At 34.3% G+C, this 20,090-nt stretch overlaps 1 protein-coding gene across 1 annotated transcript in view; it reads right to left on the reverse strand.

Moving 5' to 3' along the window:
• Positions 1-15,495, reverse strand: part of LOC131048031 (protein AE7-like 1) — an 85,284-nt gene extending 69,789 nt beyond the window's left edge. The window contains exons 1-2 of the mRNA XM_059207098.1: positions 15,089-15,495; positions 11,297-11,400 (exon numbers count right to left, since the gene is read on the reverse strand). Of these exons, the coding sequence (XP_059063081.1) occupies positions 11,297-11,400; positions 15,089-15,205 (221 nt within the window). The 5' untranslated portion in view covers positions 15,206-15,495. The remainder of the gene's footprint in view (positions 1-11,296; positions 11,401-15,088) is intronic.
• Positions 15,496-20,090: the final 4,595 nt, after the last annotated feature.

Consider the following 20,090-nt stretch of genomic DNA (forward strand, 5'->3'; position numbering starts at 1 on the left):
ATTCTAGAAAAAGAGGTTTACATTGAACAACCAGATGGGTTTGCATTGACTGAAGACAAGGACATGGTGTGCAAACTTCATAAGGCTTTATATGGATTAAAGCAAGCTCCAAGGGCATGGTATGAAAGACTCCATTCACACCTAATAAAGATTGGATTTCAAAGAACCAGTGAGGACAACAACATTTACTTGAAGACAGAAGGAGACAAGTTATTCATTGCAGAAGTGCTTGTAGATGATATCATATTTGGAGGAGATGATGACATGAGTTTGTATTTTGCAGAAGAAATGAAAAAGGAATTTGAAATGTCTTTGATAGGTGAAATCAAATTTTTCATTGGTTTGCAAGTCCAACAAATGAAAGGAGGAATCTTTATCAGCGAGTCCAAATATGTGAAGGAGGTATTGAAAACCTTTGGAATGGAAGATTGTAAACCAGTTGGAACCCCTATGGTTACTGGTTGTAGACTATCCAAGGAAGATGATTCAGATCCAATGAATGAAACCGAGTATAGATCAATGATTGGTAAACTACACTATGTTGTTCATAGCAGATCGGACATTGCTCATGCAGTTGGTATAGTGGCTGGATTTCAGAAAAGTCCTAAAGAGACTCATATGGTGGCAGAGAAGTGAATTTTCAAGTATCTTAGAGGAACTATTGATTATGAATTATGGTATCCATACAAAGGAAACTTCTCTTTGAAGGTGTTCACAGATGCTGATTGGGCAGGTAATATAGATGACCAGAATAGCACAACCGATGGTGCATTCTTTCTAGGAAGAAGACTGGTATCCTGGACTAGTAAGAAACAAAGTTGTTTTTCTCAGTCTACAACAGAAGCAAAGTATGTGGCTCCATCTATGAACTGTACTCAAGCAATATGGATGAGACATGTATTAGAATGATTCAAGGAGACTATGACAGAACCGGTGGTCATATATTGTGATAATACAAGTGCAATAAGCATTTCAAAAAATCCTGCATTGCATGCTAGAACAAAGCATATTGAACTGAAGTATCATTTTCTGAGAGAAAGAGTACAAGAAAAGCAAGTCAGGATGGATCATGTGTCAAGCAAGGAGCAATTGGCTGACATCTTCACTAAGCCATTGCATAAAGCAACGTTTGAATATCTCAAAGGCAAGCTAGGGGTTATACCCCTACGGGTCAACTAAGATGCTATTGCAGCATCAATCCAGTGGACTAATTGAAGATCTTTCACTGTGGATTGATGAAATAAGGGCTACTCCTCAGGGGGAGCAGCAGAGATGAAGAAAACACTAGCAGCAGAAGGTGAATTTGACACTTTGCACCTTTGGCATTGTTGTCAAAGGCGGAGAAGAAGATAAAGGAGGAAAAGAACATTGAAGAACAGAAAGAGAAGAACTGATAGAGGAAAGAATAAGTACAGCGGTCATAACAGTTAGAGTTTCAGTTTTGCATGCTATTTTGGTGTTGCAATCAATGCCAAAGGGGGAGATTGTTGACATAATTGATGAAGATAATAATGGGGAGATTGTTGGCATATGGAGATGTTGATGAGATGAAGATGACCAGCAAAGTTGATGGAGATCGTTGGCTAGATGATGATGATATAGTTGTAAGTTGTTTGATGACTTTATTTTTGTGGTCATTGATGGCAACCATGTTTGCTTAGTCATCTAAGTCATCTAGACCTACCGATATAGCCTAACCGGTAGTGGAACCGGTTGACAGCAAGGTAAACAGGAACAGAGCGATGATCAAGAGATTGGTACGAACAATTGTAGAAGTTAGACGTTGCGTTTTTACACAAGTGTTGAAGACAGGAACATGCACCTATGTTCCAAACCGCATCAGCAAATTCGGAGTATTGAGTGAGTTATGAATCATGATTGACTGTTGTGAACTATGTGAAGAAGAATGTATACCGGTAACGGATCTTTAACCGGTAATGATTTAAGGTTTGGTGGTGGATCTTATCATGATCATAACTTAGTGATGACGTGTCAGAATCCGTGTGTAATGATAAGATTGTATTTGAGCGCTACAAGGATCGGATTTCTTGGGAAACAGCAAAGTGCTTAGTAGACAAGGGTTTGATTGCTTATCAAATTCATGTGCGGTGATCATTCAACGGTGGAAATTGTCTAGAGATTTGTTGTCATGATCTGTAATGTATTTTGGCAGATTGTTTTGTCACGCTAAATGTAAACTCATTGTATTTTGAATGTAGTTAGGGTTATGTAGCCGACCTAACTGAAAAGTGTATTTAGGGCTAGTTGGAAAAGAGATTTTGTGTCGATGATTTGAGAAGGTGTTGCCGAACCAAATTGAAGTGTCTGCATGTGTGTAGCAGAGTTGTGCTGAAAAGGATCTGTACTAGCAAGCAAGGAAGTGTTGTAATCAAATCATTTGCCCTGTTGTTCACTAACAGTTACAGCACCTTGAAATCCCTTAAACGCGTAGATCCTAACAGGTCTTACATTGTAAATCCCTTCACCGGGTTCAAATCCTCTAACAAGATTACTCCTAACAGGGTAGAGCTCCTAGCAGGGTTGAGGCAAAATCCCTTAACCGGGTGACTCCTAACAGGGTCTGCTCTTAACCGGGCATATTGTAAGCTCTTAATCAGGCTAGGCCTTTAACCGGGCGCATTCCAAAAGAGTGCAAACATTTTGTGGGTGATAATTCCCACCATGGTTTTTCCCAGCTGGGTTTCCACGTGAAAAATCTCTGTGTTCATGTGATGGATGCATTGTTTATTTGTGCATTTGATATCTTTGCTATGTTTGCATAATGATGAACACTTGAGTGAATGGTTTGGTAAATCTGCTTAAGAAGATTGTTTGAGTAGTTACCGGTAAAGGTTTTTGAAGTATTGCAGAATTGTTTTACTATTGATTCACCCCCCCCCCTCTCAGTAGTAACCGAATCCTCATAATAACGTGTGATTCTGTTATTGGCTTGTTATTTTTGGTGAGACCTTTTTCAAGATATGGTATTCGTTGATGAAAAACGTTTTTGATCGCATCACATTTCAGAGTTTTTGTTGGGAAAAATATTTGGGCAGAAGATATTATTGGGGGTGACTTTCCAGGATTGTGCAATCGAAAAAAAAATGCGTGTTAAAAAAATCGATTGAAGTTTTTGTTTTTGTTGGTAATGCTAATGTGATGTGGTTATTGGAATATCGTGAATATTTTTCTTTTTGTGTGAAATCTCTAAAAAATATTTTATGAAGTTACGGTGACTCATCTATCGTATTTTTTAAGTTAAGTGAGCAAGACGTGTGTTGACTAGCATGTGTGATTCCGTGTTCAAGACATTATCATACAAGAGAGAATGGTGTAGTTTTATTGGGTATACTACTCTATTTTGTGATGTGGAATGATTTGCAGGAGATGAAAAAGATGTTGTATCATTTTTCTCTACATTGAGTTTATGGAGACAAGCACATAAGTCAAGAATTATTTAAGTGAGATGTGAATGGTGATTGAACTACTCAATAAAGTGTTAATAAGTTTCAGTGCATTTATGTTGGTGCTTCAGCTAGACGGAGTTGGTGCTTCTAGGAGGGTTGGTGCTCACTTGTGTAATCTAGGTTGGTGCCCATTTTGTTAATGAAAGCTATTGATGTGCCCTGGTTTGTTACTCGAAAGGGTTTTCCATGTGAAATTTGGTGTTTGCATCTTGATGTTTGCTCTTTCTATGTTTAATGTGGTTTCATGCATTTAAAACTTTAAGATACTGATTCACTCCCCCCCACCTCCTCTCAGTATTTTTTGTGTGCTTTTCATCCTCAACAAGCTATGCACATTTTTAATTCCCTCTTCATTCTAATTCTACTATTCTATCTCTTCATTGTCATTCCTTGCTGAAACTTGAGATAATATTGTGTGGGAAATACTGATTTATATGTAACATCGTATATTTTATTCAAGACACTTTCAAACCCTACGTTACAAATTTATTTAATGGACATGAATCCTTGTCAATCACTTTAATGAATCTAAACAAATCTCCATCTATCGTGAGGCCCTCATATTCTCGTTTATGTTTCACTGCCTGAGAGCTGTTTTAATCTCAATCTCTCTACTATTGCATTTCATTCCTAAACAACTTCTTCGAGGGTTAGATAATCTGCTTCTATATGTGCTTTTGTTTTCATTTATCATGCTCATGCTCTTTTGGGTTTTTTGAGTTTCTCTCCTACTGGTAAAATAGCTGAATCATCTTTTAATTTCAAAGATTATAATCACATGTCAGCCCTCTAAAAGAAAATTGAAATTGAGATCAAAAGAATCCTTCCTAGTAGAAAAGTGCAACTGACCTGTAATAAAAGAAAGGAAATAATGTAGCTGCAGTCTGATGCAAAATGTAAATTTATAAGACCACAAAACCTTTTGCAGGACTAAGACATCTTTCAGGCATATTATTAAATATTGAATGGTCCAACTTTGGATGGATCTTCTGTTGGTAAATATTTGTTGGCAGCCACCCTGGAAAATGATTACAGACAGAATTTTAGGCAGAGAATTCAAAACCTTGCAATCTGCAAGTAGTTCCTTGACTCCATTAAACTAGGCTTCTGGATAAAGAAGGATCTAAAGGAGACCATTTGGGTCATTTTGTTGAGAGTATTCTTCCTGAGACTATAGAAACCAGAATTAAGAGAAACTCAGGAAATATGGAAGATCACTATCCAATTCTTTGACCAATAAAGAGTAAGTCTATTCTACTTCATAATAGATGTATCAGAATCAACTAAGAAGTTTATTCCCAAAACAAAACTAGCAACATTTAACTTAACTTTCTCTACGGCTAAAATTGTGTGTTGGAATACAGTGAGCTTAGATTTGCTCAAACTCTGAGTACCATCCTGTCCCCTCCTACAGGATTATTGGCTAAAAATTTACAGTTGAAAACCTATAATGCCATCTTTTTGGCTACCTCTCAAGTTAATTATTAATGTTATTTAATTGTCCATATGGTTCGGATGGGTGATTTTGCACTGGAAGGAATATCAGTATGTCAAATGTACTCATAACTGTTAAATATGTTCTCAACAGTTTTGAGAGAAATGTGGTAACCATGCACTTAATTCAATGCAGATTTTGGTCTCTTATATATATACGCCTATAATATCTATATTATTAATTATTTCTATTTGAAAGCATTAGCTTCTATCCAATTCTAGAATGCTCACAGTCTGGTCTAGAGGGTAAGTCTTATATGTCTCTCGATCTTTTTTGTTGTATAAATTTTAAGGTCTCTTCCTTTGCAATTTGATGCAAATGTTTCAGCGATTGAAGAGATGATAAAGGAACTTGACAAGTTAACTATTGATGAGCTTCATGGCATTCTAACAGCCTATATGAGGTGAGAACAAACTCTAATTCTTCATCCAAAAGGGAGGCAGCCTTCAAAGCTTCAAAGAAAGAAAAAGACAAGAAGTGTGTATCAAATAAAAGCTCTAATGAAGAATTTGTTTCTGAAGAGGCACATTTCATGAGGAAGTTGAAGAAAGGGTTTGATAAATATCAAGGCAAGTTGCCTTTCAAATGCTTTAATTGTGGCAAGGTAGGGCATTTTGCAGCTAAATGTCCATGTGTAAAAAGTGAGGATAGCAACTATGAAAAGCCTAAATTCAACAAGAAGTATAAGGGAAAAAAGAAGAATTCATAGAAACTCAAAAAGAGTCTCTATTCAAAAGAAAAAAGTTGATCATCCAATGTTAGTGATGGAGAGTATGTAAGTGAAAAAATATCGTTCATAGCCATAGAAGAAGTACACAGTGAAAATCAAGAAGATGAAGATCATTTTGATGAAGGAGAAGGAGAAGTGGATTTTGAAGAAGAGTTAATAAGTGCACTAAGTGAAATCAAAACACTTAGAAAGAAAAATCAGAACTTGAAATTGCTGCTACAAGAAGAGAGTTAGACAAAAACCAAGACATCTCTAGCTCTTGAAGAAGCAGGAAAATTGATAGTTGATTTGAAGGTTCAAGTTGAAGAAGCAAAGCAAATAGAAGAAGAAATCAGAAATCAACTTAAAGCTCAAGGAAGAAAACTGTGAGAGACTTGAAGCTGAAATTGTTTCACTTAGAAAGTTATATAAATCTTTGACACGTCTGAATCATGAGAAGATAGATCATTAAAGTTCCATGTCAATGGATAAAGCCATTGGCTCACAAAAATCGTCTACTAATAAAGGTGGAGTTGGTCCTGAAGAAGGTCAAGTTCTAAGTCTACAAAAGAAGAAAAGCACAAAACCAACATGGACAGCACAAAGGATTCACCATAAAAAGTCAGAAATAATGCTTTCAAAAGGCCTCCTATCTCAAGACAAGCACTTATGACCAGGTTTAACAATTCTTTCTTTTATAGCTATTGTTTCTCTTGCAATTATTTTCGACATAAGGCAATCAACTGTAGAGTGTTTGCAAGAAATGATTTCAGATTTATGAGTAGGAACTCTTTTGCTCGTCCAAGGAATTACAATGTTATATGTTATAAATGCAATAACTTTGGTCACGCTGCAAAAGTTTTGTGAAAGTGGTATGGGAGATTTCTCTAAGCAAAACTAGAAGGTTGAAAAAGAGGACAAAGCAAAGGAGGTTACTAAGGTTTGGAGGAAGAAGATAAAAGTTTTAGTAGGATCCTTAATTGTACAAACAGCCTTTCTTGTACAGAATGAAAAAGACATATGGTATATTGACAATAATTGTTCTACACATATGACTGGAGACGAGCAAGTTTCTCACGCTCAAAAGCACTAATGGAGGTAAGGTAAGATTTGGTGGTAATACTTGGGCAAAAATCAAAGGTAAAGGTACACTTGTTTTGGATGATGGTGAGACCAAAGTTGAGAATGTTTAAAATGTAGAAAGTCTGAAACACAATCTATTAAGTGTGATTCAATTGTGTGATCAAGGACACGGTTAAGTTTTTCAGATTATTGTGAAATTAGTAAAGGTGGTAAACATATTGCTGATGCAAGTAGGGCTACTAACAATCTGAACATTCTTGATGATATCAAAAGTGAAAATTGTTGTTTGAGTTAGGTGGATGAAAGTCTATGGCATAGGAGGATAAGACACATGAACTTCAATAATCTTGTCCAGATCAGCAGAAAGGAAGTTGTTAAAGACATTCCAAAGCTCACCAAACCTTCAGATATTGTTTGCAGAGAATGTCAACTAGGAAAGCAAACAAGGAAGAGTTTCAAATCAAAAGAGTATTCTAGCACAAAGCCACTTGAGTTGATTCATACTAATTTATGTGGGCCTACGAGAACTAGAAGTATGCAAGGTGAGAAGTATTTTATGCTTTTGATTGCTGATTTTTCAAGAATGACGGGTTACATTTTTGAAGGAAAAATCAGAAGCACTTGAGTTGTTTAAGGCATTTAAAGCCTTAGTGGAAAATGAGAAGGGTCTGAAAATTAAATGCTTACATTCAGACAATGGAGGAGAGTTCACATCAAATGAGTTTGTAAATTTCTGCAAAAAACATGGTATAAAAAGACAATACTCAGCTGCAAGTACACCACAACAAAATGGTGTTGTTGAGAGGAAGAACAGATCATTCCAAGAAATGGCTCGTAGTATGATGAATGAGTCTAATGTGAATGAATCCTTTTGGAGAGAGGTGGTCCACCCTGTAGTTTACATTCAGAATAGGAGCTGATTAGAGCAAGGTACAATAAAACTCCATATGAACTTTGGAAAGATAAGACTGCTTCAATTAAATATTTCTATATGGTTCGGATCATAGACTTACACAAAGTTTGATTAGTATCTAGAGACTCGTCATTTTTACTTAACTCGCATATTGTCACCATTGGAGTGCACACAAGATTGCAATCATCCATTCTAAATGTTTTCAACATCTCTCTAATATACTTTGTTTGAGAAATAAAAATGCCTCTATTTGATGGGTGATTTTGCATTGGGAGGAATATCAGTTTCTCAAATGTACTCATGACTGTTAGATATGTTCTCAACAGTTTTGAGAGAAATGTGGTAACCATGCACTTAATTCAATGCAGATTTGGTCTCTTGCACAATGGCAATTCTTTAGAAAATCTTGTTGTATATATTGATGCTCAATTTTCAAATTGTGGTCAATCTAGAGATACACCAATAATATATATATTATTAATTATTTCTATTTAAAAACATTAGCTTCTATCTAGTTCTAGAATGCTCACTGTCTGGTCTAAAAGGTAAGTCTTATATGTCTCTCAAACCTTTTTGTTGGATCTCTTAAACATGTATATGTATTCTGCTGTATTTTGGGAGGCGTTTATAAAAGAATTACCTATATTATAATTAAAATAAAATTAGCATTCATGTAATAGAGTGGCTCATAACGAAGTAGAAATGTGGTAAAGTTGTGACATAATGAAGATGGGATGCACACTTTACAATGTGATTTAGGTTTAACATCTTAAGAATGTGGTGCAAGCTTTATCCTGTAGTAAAATAAAGCCTCTAACCTCACCCAAGATTGGGTATGGTAAGAAAGGCTCCTGGCACAAATTGATCTTTTGAAGATTGAGAGGTAAATTTAAGAATTTAGAAAATTTACACAATCAGGACATTTAGTTTTAAGACACAATTCCTGACAAACTCTTTTCCAATGATGGCAAACCAAAGAAATCAACACACACTTTGAAAGTCCCTCTTTGATTAAATTATAATTGGCTTTTATAAGAAAAATTTGAACAGATAGAAAGAGTGCTTACAGGCATACAACAGTTTCAGAATCTATTTGACAATATTTCCAACTTTAATTTTAACAAATAAATGTCTGAGTGAGAAATGATAATATAAGATACCCACATTAATGGGTTGATCGAGAAAAAACTCAATATAAAAAGGTGCATTGAATTCCTCCAAAATCTGAGAATGTTAAGATGAATTTTGATGATGCTGCCACATAAATGTCTTAGTGAGAAATGATAATATAAGATACCCACATAAATGTCTGAGTGAGAAATGATAATATAAGATACCCACATTAATGGGTTAATCAAGAAAAAACTCAATATAAAAAGGTGCATTGAATTCCTCCAAAATTTGAGAATGTTAAGATGAATTTTGATGATGCTGCCACAAACAATCCAGGCCCCACAGACACAAGAATTGTTTTTAGAGTAGTGGATGGCAGTTTTTTCAAAGTGCCTTGGTCTTTCTTGGCTGAAAAACAAAAAATAATGCCCAAGCATTGGCAATGGTGAATGGGACCAAATTGATGGTTGCTTCCGGTTTCAAGCATCTTGAGGTTGAAGGATATTCCTTATTTATTATTAATGGCCTGAAAAATAATTCACCTGGAAATCAAAGAGCATTATTGAAGAAGCTCTTCTTCTCGAAGTGAAATTTACATATATTGAGTTTCATTCAAGGCAATGCTGTTGTGGATATGCTGGAAAATAATGGAGTGGTACAACTCCCCTTCTTGTCAAAGATCAGTATCCTTCCTGAAGAGAGGGACTTGGTCCTGTTGTTAGAAAAAGATGCATCCTTAGAGAATGATTTAATCATTCCAAACTTCAAATCACTCCAATGTGATTAGAGCATAACCATGTTTTATTGTTGATGAGTATGTGGCAGCACCTCATTGTATGGAAATTATATCCTACTCTTTTGCAATAGTGACTGGGAATGTAGCTATTCTTGGCTCATGTGCCAACCCTTTTATCTTGCCCTGAAGTCTCCAAGCGGATGCCAAATTCAATTGTTTGCGTAGATGTTCTCTGTGCAGGTGTCGCCAGTTCAGAGGGAGAGATCAATCTGTGATGAAGGAAGGTTACAGGCAGAATGTTCCATATGTAGGAGCAGTGTCTAACTGCCACATTTGGAACACTACTTAACATTTCAACCCTGCACCTGATTAAAGAAATTCTCGGCACAGATGGACTATCCAATTCAGCAATGCTGCGTACCCATGGCTTGATCACTAATGATTTTGTGAATAAATTAGAAGAAATAGTTCCAGAAAAGGCTGTCCAGAAGTGAAAATTGAGTCGATTAACCCCTAATGATGATCTGATCATGCTCGGGAATAGCAACGGAAGAAGATTATGAAGTTGGTGCTGCTGCAGGTTCTCATCAGTCAGCAGATTTGGAGCCGCTTATGGTTTTTACAGAGGCCTTGGTCAAGAAACAAGTAGACCTTGGCATTTTGGGATTTGACATTTTGTATGGCAAATCCGGAAGTTATCATCAGGGAGGGGTGTTTGGAGATATGTCATGCATAACACCTCCCTGCAGTTACAAAGAGTAGCATGTCAAGGGCTGTTAGGAGATTGAAAGAATAACCAAGTATTTTAGTTTCCACCAAGGAAGATACTGCCCCAAGGTCTTTGTGAGTTATGGTTTGTTTGCTTGGACTGTGTGGTAGCTGTTTTGTATTTAGTTGTCATTCCTCAAGTAGGCTTGCTTGGATTTTCTAGCCTCCCGCTTTTGCTAAGTCTTACCAGTTAAACCGACCTAATGTATATCGTTTTCACTTTAAGGAGAGGGCCCCTATGGAACTCTCACTTAATCTATCAGATGATCTTTCGAGATTTAGCTGTGTAGTTTCAAGTCAATCTATATTGACACATATTTCATCAGTAGGGATTCCCAAGAACTCATCTCTCAGAAGCAAGAATGATCCATATAGCAATCGTTGCATCAAGGTGATGCTCACAAGAATGAAACACTAAAACTTCCCATCCTAGTGCTAATCTAGCACAATTGTGCTAAAAATGGAGTTTCCATTTAAGCCAACTCCAGCTGTTACCCAATTTGTAAAACCTTCAGCAAGTATTGTGGCATACAAAGTTATGAACAATCCATTGTGTAGCTCTCTAACTCATTCATTTTAATACGACGAGTACTAGTACTTCACTCTTGTGAGCATCACCTCATCCAATGAATGCCAAGTGGATCCTTCATGCTATGATAGACAGGTTCTTGTGAAACATTACTCGTGAAATATGGATCAATGTAGATTGACTTGAAATTACAAAACTGAATCACAAAAAGAATATCTAACATGATGATACACTACAGAAATGCCACTAATATTAGCATAATATATGTATTATATGCTAAATCTTCTTACTAAAGATATAGAAATTTAAAACACGTGTAAATTTTGACCAATCTTATGTACATTTTGATTTAATATAAAATCAATGCTACTAAGTTTGATAATTTTTTACTAATTTGCAAATATAATGTTTGAATTTGTTTGAAACATTTGCAAACTAACACACTACATCTGGTAAAAAAAAATGATAAAGTTGATTACTCACAATATGCGCCCAAGTTTTTCATCCACTGTTACGGATTCTTCAGATAGAACACTTAACTGCTCCAGTGAGTAAGGGTGCTCTGGATCCCTGATGTCTCTCACTGAATTTGCTATTGGAGTTAAGAAACAAATCCACACCAAGAAGGTAGATTTTTAACCTTGTAAAAACTCAACCAAATATCACCAATACAACACAAATACAACTACCATACTTTAACAGATGAAAAATGACAGAGGTTTCTCCTTGACTATCCAGCCAAACATCAGCTGTCTCTAACACAAATCCAACAATAAGATTTGTCAAAACTAGAGAATAAAAGCTTAAATTGTAACTCTGCAGCTATTTTCAAAAATTGACATCATCGCCCTACAAAAAAACACTTCGAACTGAACACTAAAACTTGACTTTCAACAAAAGTTGATCTTGACCAAATTCATCAAAAAATTGTAGCCAGCTAGGCGCAGTTAAAACATTAAGGAAGTCCAAGAAGTGATAGTTTGGTGATAATAGGGGGCATTCTTAAGAATGAAGCCCAGGCTATTAATCCATTCACTCCAGGACAGCAACACATACCTCTAATGAACTTGTGCCAGGGTTATAGTATGAAGGAATACCTTTGAAGGTGACCCCAGCTTAGCTTTATAGATCATGAAAATAGGGCCCAAGCTTACCCCTCACAGTATTAAAGATGATCAGTGGCCTAGCCCATTGTTTATGGAAAAAAAAATTGAAGAAGGAAAACTGAAAGACCTAAAGCAATGGAACTACTAATATATCAAAAAGAAAAAAAGATTAAATAGATACAAACTACTGTAAACTGAAGAGCAAAACCTTGAATACAGAAAAAATTAATCTTAAATCAACTTTGAAAGGATTTAGTTCTTCAATCTAACAGAAATTAAACCTTCTTGATGGAAAATAATAAATTATAGGCAGGCTACTACTACAAAAACACCGAAAATGAAAGCTTCACCTTGCATTCAACATGAGTTTGATTTTAAGTTTTTATCTAACATTCAAACAACAACATATCCAGTCCAGCAAAATTTAGAACTACAAGGTGGAATATTACAATTCCAAGCAGTAACAGAGTTGGTAGGCTGCTAGTTTTCAAAGATAAGATTAAACTCCTTTAAAAAAATTGGCATTGAATGTTAAAAATCCCATTTCAACAAAAAAAAACTTCATTTTAACCAAAAATTGAACAAAAACGTACCCAACCCTGATTCACTTGAGCCAACTGCAATACCATGTTGAAATAGGATATCAATTAAGATTCACCTACAACCCTAGCGTGTGAGTTGCCATTCCAGATCACATCCTAATTTGAGCTCACCTAGCTTGATTCTAGTACCATATTGAGAAAGAATTGACCAATTAAAACACACCTAGAAACCTAGTATGTGAATTGGCCTTGTAGAGCATGTTTTGACTTGAGCTCACCTAACTAAAATGCCACATTGAAAAAGTTTCAACAGATTAAGACTTGTCCAAAACCCTAGAGTGTGAATTTAGCTTCTGGATCACATTCCAATTTGAACACACCTAAACTGATCGAAAGACAACATTGAAAAAGCGCCAACAAATGGCATGTAAATTGACCTTCCACATCACATCCAAGTCCAAGCTTACCTAGCGAAACTAAGATCCCACGTTGAAAGCACCAATCAATTCGGATTCATCTAGAACCCTAGTGTGTAAATTGAAATTTTAAACCACATACTAGCTTAAGCTCACCTAGCCCGACTTCGATAACATTTTGAAAACGTGTTGAACTAACCTTACAAATTACACTAGCTAGAGCTCACCTACGCTAAGTTTCATATCATATTGAAAAAGCTTCAGCCAAGACTCACCTAGAACCCTTGTATTTAGATTCAACTTCCACAACATTCCATAACTTAAACTCACATAGCTTATCTATAATATTGGCCAACTAAGATTCACCTAGAATTGACCTTCTACATCACTATCTTGCTCCATCTCACCTAACCTAACTCCAACACTGTATTGAAATCCAATCACTTACCAATTAAGACTCACCCTTATGCTTAGATTGACCTTCCACACCACACTATAGCTTGAGCTCATCTAGCTTGGATTCAACACCATATTGAAAAACAAACAACTAATCAAATAAGACTCAACTTCAACCCCAACATGAAATTGACCTTCAAAATCACATTCCTCCTTCATCTCACCTAGCCTAGCTAGACACCCATTGAAAAAGAATCAACAAACCAAGACTCGACTAGGGCACTAATGTGTATATATTGAACTTCCACAATACATTTATACAAACATTAAAAAAAAGCATCAACTAAGACTCGCCTCAAACCTTCCACTTACATTCTGACTTGAACTTTGTGACTTCAACCCACCTATTCAAAGTTTGTTATGATGTTACAAAAACAACTTGCTTTAACTCCAGTGTGTGAAGTGACCATCCAAATCGTATCTGACTCTGAACTCGCCTTGCCTAACTCCAATTACTACCAATCAAGACTCACTTCCAACCTTCCAATACATTCCAACTTGAGCTCATCTATCCTAACTTTAATATGATATTGCAAAAGTGACTCACATAGAACCCTGATGTATGAATTGACAATCCAAATCATATTGCAACTTCAAGCTCACCTACCATAACTTCAATAAATAGCTATTAAAACTCGCCTAGAACCCCAATGGAATTGACCTTTCTCATCAAATTCCAACTTGGCATTCTAACTTTGGGCTCACCCAACCTAACTCCAATACCCTACCGGAAAAGCATCCAAGAACTAATCGAGACTCATTTAAGACACTAGGTCATAAATTGACCTTCCACAAAACATTTGTGCTAGGTCACCAAGCTGAAGTCCAATACATTCATTGAAAAAGCGTTGACTAATTATAACTCACCTCACCTCACCTAGTTTGACTTTGATGCCATGTTGAACATCAAAAGGCGTTCAAATACCCATTAATACTAACCTAGAAGTTAGAACCACTGGTGCATAAATTGACCTTCCAAAACATATTCAATCTTGAACTCACCCAGCCAAACTCTACTACATACTTTAAAAAAACATCATCCAATTAAGACTCGCCTCAAAAGTTTGTCTTAGAGCTCACCTAACCTGAAACACTTTAAAAAAGAACGATCAATTAAGACTCACCTCGAACTTTCAGCTTGATCTCCCCTTGCATACTTTGAAAAAGCATTGAACAATTAAGACTCGCCGCGAACCTTCAACTTGAGCTCACCTGGCCTGAACCTGATACATGCTTTGAAAAAGCATTGACCGATTAAGACTCACCTCAGCTTGAGCTCACCTGACCTAAATCCAATACATCCTTTGGAAAACATTTACTAATGGGTTTCACCTCTAACCTTTATCCTATCACCTAGGCTAACTAAGGTACATACATTGATAAGCCCAACTGGGACTCAGCTTGAACCCTATAGCTTAAGCTAACATAGCCTGACTCTGCAACATACTTTAAAAAGCATCTATCAATTAAGACTTGCCTCGAACTCTTACCTTAAGTTTACCTAGCCTCACTTTGATACAAACTTTGAAAAAGCACGGACCAATTAGGACTCACCTTGATCCTTCTGCTTGGCCTCAAATCTGATACGTAATTTAAAAAGCATCGACCAATTAAGACTCGCCTTGAATCTTGGACTTGAGCTCACCTAGTCCGACTCCCATAATGCATAATTGAAGAAGCACCAACAGTCACAAACAAAAATAGTAAAATCTAACAAATGCAATGAATATAGACCAAGAATGATAAATCAAGGATATCATAAATATCGAGGGCATCGAAGGCGTCGTTAGGGTTTGTGCTGTCGTCGATCCTCACTAACCTCTCCTTCTTCGCGTGCACTACCGGATTCGCATTTATCAGCCCCGGCGTCATTCTGATCAGAGAAAAAACCTCTCTGCTGGAAAAAGAAAACAGAAACAGAAACGTTTTAACCCCGCTTCTTCCCTTGTATTTTCTCTGGTTTAGAGTCCCGTGGCTACCACGCGTCTCGCGTATATTATATAGTATATATTATATAGTATGTATCTTGTGTATATATCCTAATTTTCCCGTTGGATTCATTCGGGCAGGTACAATGTTCGATCCTGTTCCTCGCCAGCGAGAGATAACAAGCCAAGTTTCCTCAATCTTCCATGTCGACAATATATTTTGTTTGAGGAGCTTTCGCGACGTTTTCTTTGTGTACGACTTTTTGTTCACGAGAGACAATACAAAATCCAACGTGACTAGTTTGTGAATTCTGAATTCATAAATTTGATGGCTGTATGGCTGTCAAAATAAACATTTTATTGAAAACAATTTTAAAATTTAATAAAGTTTATTATAATTTTTTATTTATTTATTTATAAAGGAGATTATCCCGTGCCATTTGAAATGTTGATGATTTAAAATGATCTAATCTTAAAATATGTAAGTTAACATTATGATTTTTGAAAATTAAATATCTTTAAGTTTCTTAGTGGTTGTATAATAAGATTAAAAATTATAATTATAATAATGAAGTGTACAGGTTTATAGATTATCTTTGATTTTTTAGATGTTGAAAAAATATGTTCTATTCTATTTTATTTTTATAAATGAAAGAGAAAATTATATAAAACTAGCATATCTATCTTTAGAGGAATATAGATAAACATCGTTGAATGGTATTATATCATATTTGTTCATTATTTTATTTTAAAAATTTATTATATTATTATTTTGTAATTAATATGAAATCATTATTAAGATTTGATTATATTATTATGTTTTAATTTATTATTGTTATTATATTTTGATATTTTCATAACATTTTAAAAAGCAAAAAAAAATTAGTACCAAATTATTATAATTATTATAACAAAAGTAAAAATTCTATTATAACTACATTATTTTTATTATATTATCATATCATTAAATTTTTATTTTTATATCCATTTTTATTCTTATATTGAGAAAATAGTTGATTTATCCATAAACTAAAAGTGAAAAATTGTTGAAGTGGGAGGATGACAACCAACAAAGATGTCAAATTTAATGCCTATAATTTATATTGACAAAGGTTTTTACATCTATTATGTGAGTATAAGACACTTTTGACATAACTATTTTATATATAAATTTTATCTATAATATATTTAATTTATAAATAATAATTATAAATAAATAATTACCTTGATAAATTTATTTAACAAAGAAAATCAATCATCAAATTTAAACATTAGATACTCTTGAACCTACCCCACAATTTAAAGAAAATGAAGTGGTTTTATGGTGGGGTGTTTTGTTTTGTTTTTTTTTCTTTTAAATAAGATCACTTCCCTAGTGACTTCATGGATATAAAAATGAAGTGGTTTTATGGTGGGGTGTTTTGTTTTGTGTTTTTTTCTTTTAAATAAGATCACTTCCCTAGTGACTTCATGGATGGTGACAACTAAAATTATTTTACATTATTTTAATGGATGTTTTTTTTTTTATAGTGGGTGTTGAATTAATAATTTAGGAGATTTTAAGTTGAAAATGATTTAATTGTTTTTCATTATAGTTTTTTTAAATGGTAATAATGTTCACCAAAAATGGTTTGAGTTTTTGTGTAATCGTGACAAATTTAAATTTATAAATATTTATTAAAATTAAATATTTAAATATATAATTAAGGTTAAATTCAATTTTTTATTAGAAGATGATTTTTTTTAAAAATGTGTTTACTTTTCGTTAAGGATTTCAACGTCCTACATCTATTAAAGTTTTGGATTCTATTGGTTGTAATATTAAACCTTACAAATTTTGACTCTACGTTTGTTGCTTTAATCATAATGCTTATAAGTGATCTAAAAAATTGACTCCATGGAATTCATTGAGTCATTTATTGAGCTTTTGATTATAGCATTTTCATATTTCAGTACCCTTATGAAGTTGTTATTTCCCATGTGTCTCGAGCTACAATGTTATTGATGGCAACTTATTATTACATGCCTAAGCCCTTTGCAAGCCCTTGCACTTTATATCTAATTTGTTGTTGACTACTTATCGCAAGTGATATTTAACTTAAGTGAGCCCCTTCACTATTAAATGATAAACTAGAACCTATTAGGAGGCTAAAGGCAATGGTCTTGGATGGTTACAATATGAAGGTATTGATTTGCATGTGTCCACATAAGCAATAATGGTACAACTAGTAATGAGGTGGTTGGTTATGTAGGCATCTCCATGGTGGCTTTGTACTTCAACATTAGGGTAGGTTTATCAAACTACTTTTCTTTATCAAAATACATGTGCATTAGCATATAAGTGGTCCAACAAGTGGTTGGCACTTTATTAAAATGAATGTGATTTGGTGTACACATGTCAATTTATGATTGTATTGGAAAGAAAGGTTACATCAATCAATTTTGTTCATGTAAGCTCATTTACCCAATGTACAATATCCATTTAATCTTCCCCCCACATGCATTGGTTGTTCAGTCTCCTACAAGGTGTATGGTTCCTAAATACAAGTCTTAGGTGTGCAATCAATCACTTTTATCATGTTTGTAGCTAATGTACAAGCTTCTTGTTAGCTTGGTGATGATGATGTGAACTAAGTGCATGTGGACCAATGGTAATTGCTCCACGTGGCTTGTCTCAAGTGTTGCAGGGGTGTCAAGGCTTGACTTTTTATGCATGTGTCTTCTTTAAGACACCGAGAATAATGGTTGTGTGGGCAACACCATCATGAAGACTTTAGGTGGTCAAGTCATGACTAATGGTTTAATACCATATGACAAATATTGTGGGGTCACAAGAGCATATTTTAGTGCTTAAGAATGACGAGGAACATAGTGCATGTGACATGTTTATCCAATTACTATTGGTCCTTTAGACCAATAAGTAAATATTTTAGGGGCCTACAATTACATGAGATCATATAGGCAATTGTCATGTATTTCCAATTGGCAAAGGAGTTAGGCCCGACATGTATAATCAGTAGGAGTTGATTCTTCAAAAAGCATAGGAGTGATGTAAGAACTTAGTGGTGTGTAATAATCTAATTATATTTTAAAGGATAGTCATAACATTTAGCTAACTTCATGGCTAGAGACTCTCTTCTAGTCATTGCATGATATTTGTTGATCTATCCAATGATAGTCATGGATCTTTCAAGAGGGTTCAAACAATTTATTTAATTTCTCAACTCACAATCTCCATGGATCAAAGGCAATAAATTTAGGGTTTTCACCAACGTGCTTTCCAATCCACCAATATGTACAAGAGTCGAAAGGCATTTAATGTCATTGATATAAGAGCTTGACTAGTTATTCCAACAAGATGGTGATGCAACCAAAGTTTACAAAGGATGTTTCCATTTTTAGAATGTGGGGTTTTCATTGGAACATAGTTGTGTGTTGACCAAATGACTCAAACTCTTTTTTGCTTATTTGGAAGCTTCTCAAGTGTAGAATAAGATAACTTTCATTAACCAATAGAAGCACAAATTGTTGTTTATATGTTAGCTAAATAGTGTAGAAACAATGCAATGCAATATCCAAATTCACGCTCACTCAAACGCAATGCAAGGTCTAAATTCACACTCACACAAACTCAATAAACCTAAGATCTATGCATGAAATCAAATGATAAGCAATAATACCACAACGTAGACCTTAGATTGCTTCATTGTTTCTTTGATACACTTTAATGTTTGACGTAAATTGCCCTCTGATGTTTAGCATAACCATAATAGCACAATAATAAGATGGTAGCTTAATACTTGATAATGGATGCTTGATAGATGATTGTTTGCTTGATAATGATAGTGCTAGTTGGCCTGATAGATTCCATAGGAGATTTTATAATAAAAGTGTTAAGGGGAGAATGAATGAGTGAAGTTCTTACTAATTAGACCTAACATTTTATCAATAATGGAGATTAATTAAAAAGATCAATGGATGAATTTTTTTGAAAGAAAGTAGAGCCTCGCAATTACATGGATTCATGAGGTGAAAAAATAAAGAGTGGTCTAATGTACAAAGGAAATAAATAAATATTAATTTTATTTATTTAAGGAGATAAAGAAAATTAAATAAACTATTTGAAATTTATTTAATTTTGGAAAAAGTGAAAACTATTAAAAATTAGTTAATTATAGTGGATCATAAGAGTAATTAATTATTTAATTAATAGTGGTTGAAAAAGGATGAATTAAATAATTTTTAAAAAAAAATTAATTAATAAAAGAGATGTTAGATTAATTAATGTGCTTAGAAGAAAAATGAAGAAAGAATGATGAAGTAAAAATGCATTAGCCAATTTTAAATATCTACACCAATATACGTTGAATCTTTCAATATAAGGGAAAATAAATAATTTAATTAATAAAAGAGATGTTAGATTAATTAATGTGCTTAGAAGAAAAATGAAGAAAAGATGATTGACATAAAAATGCATTAGCCAATTTTAAATATCTACACCAACATACGTTGAATCTTTTCATATAAGAGAATAAATAAAAAATAAAAATTCATGATATAACATCTAAGTTGGATTTTTCATAACATTCATCAACTTGACATCTTTATATCACTTTTATACATGGTAACATGGATAATACCATGGGTAGCATGGGTAGCATTGATTCCGACATTATATTTTCAATTCATATTAAAAACATTGGGAATGATGCTAGTTAAATATCATTAACTATGTCTCTTACAACTTATGTTCATGGATAATCCTATGGGGGCATTGATTTCAACAATTCATTTTCAATTCATGTCATAGAGATATTTGATGATATGAT

The sequence above is a fragment of the Cryptomeria japonica genome, chromosome 6 (genome assembly GCF_030272615.1).
Source record: "Cryptomeria japonica chromosome 6, Sugi_1.0, whole genome shotgun sequence".
In the NCBI taxonomy this organism is placed as follows: domain Eukaryota; kingdom Viridiplantae; phylum Streptophyta; class Pinopsida; order Cupressales; family Cupressaceae; genus Cryptomeria; species Cryptomeria japonica.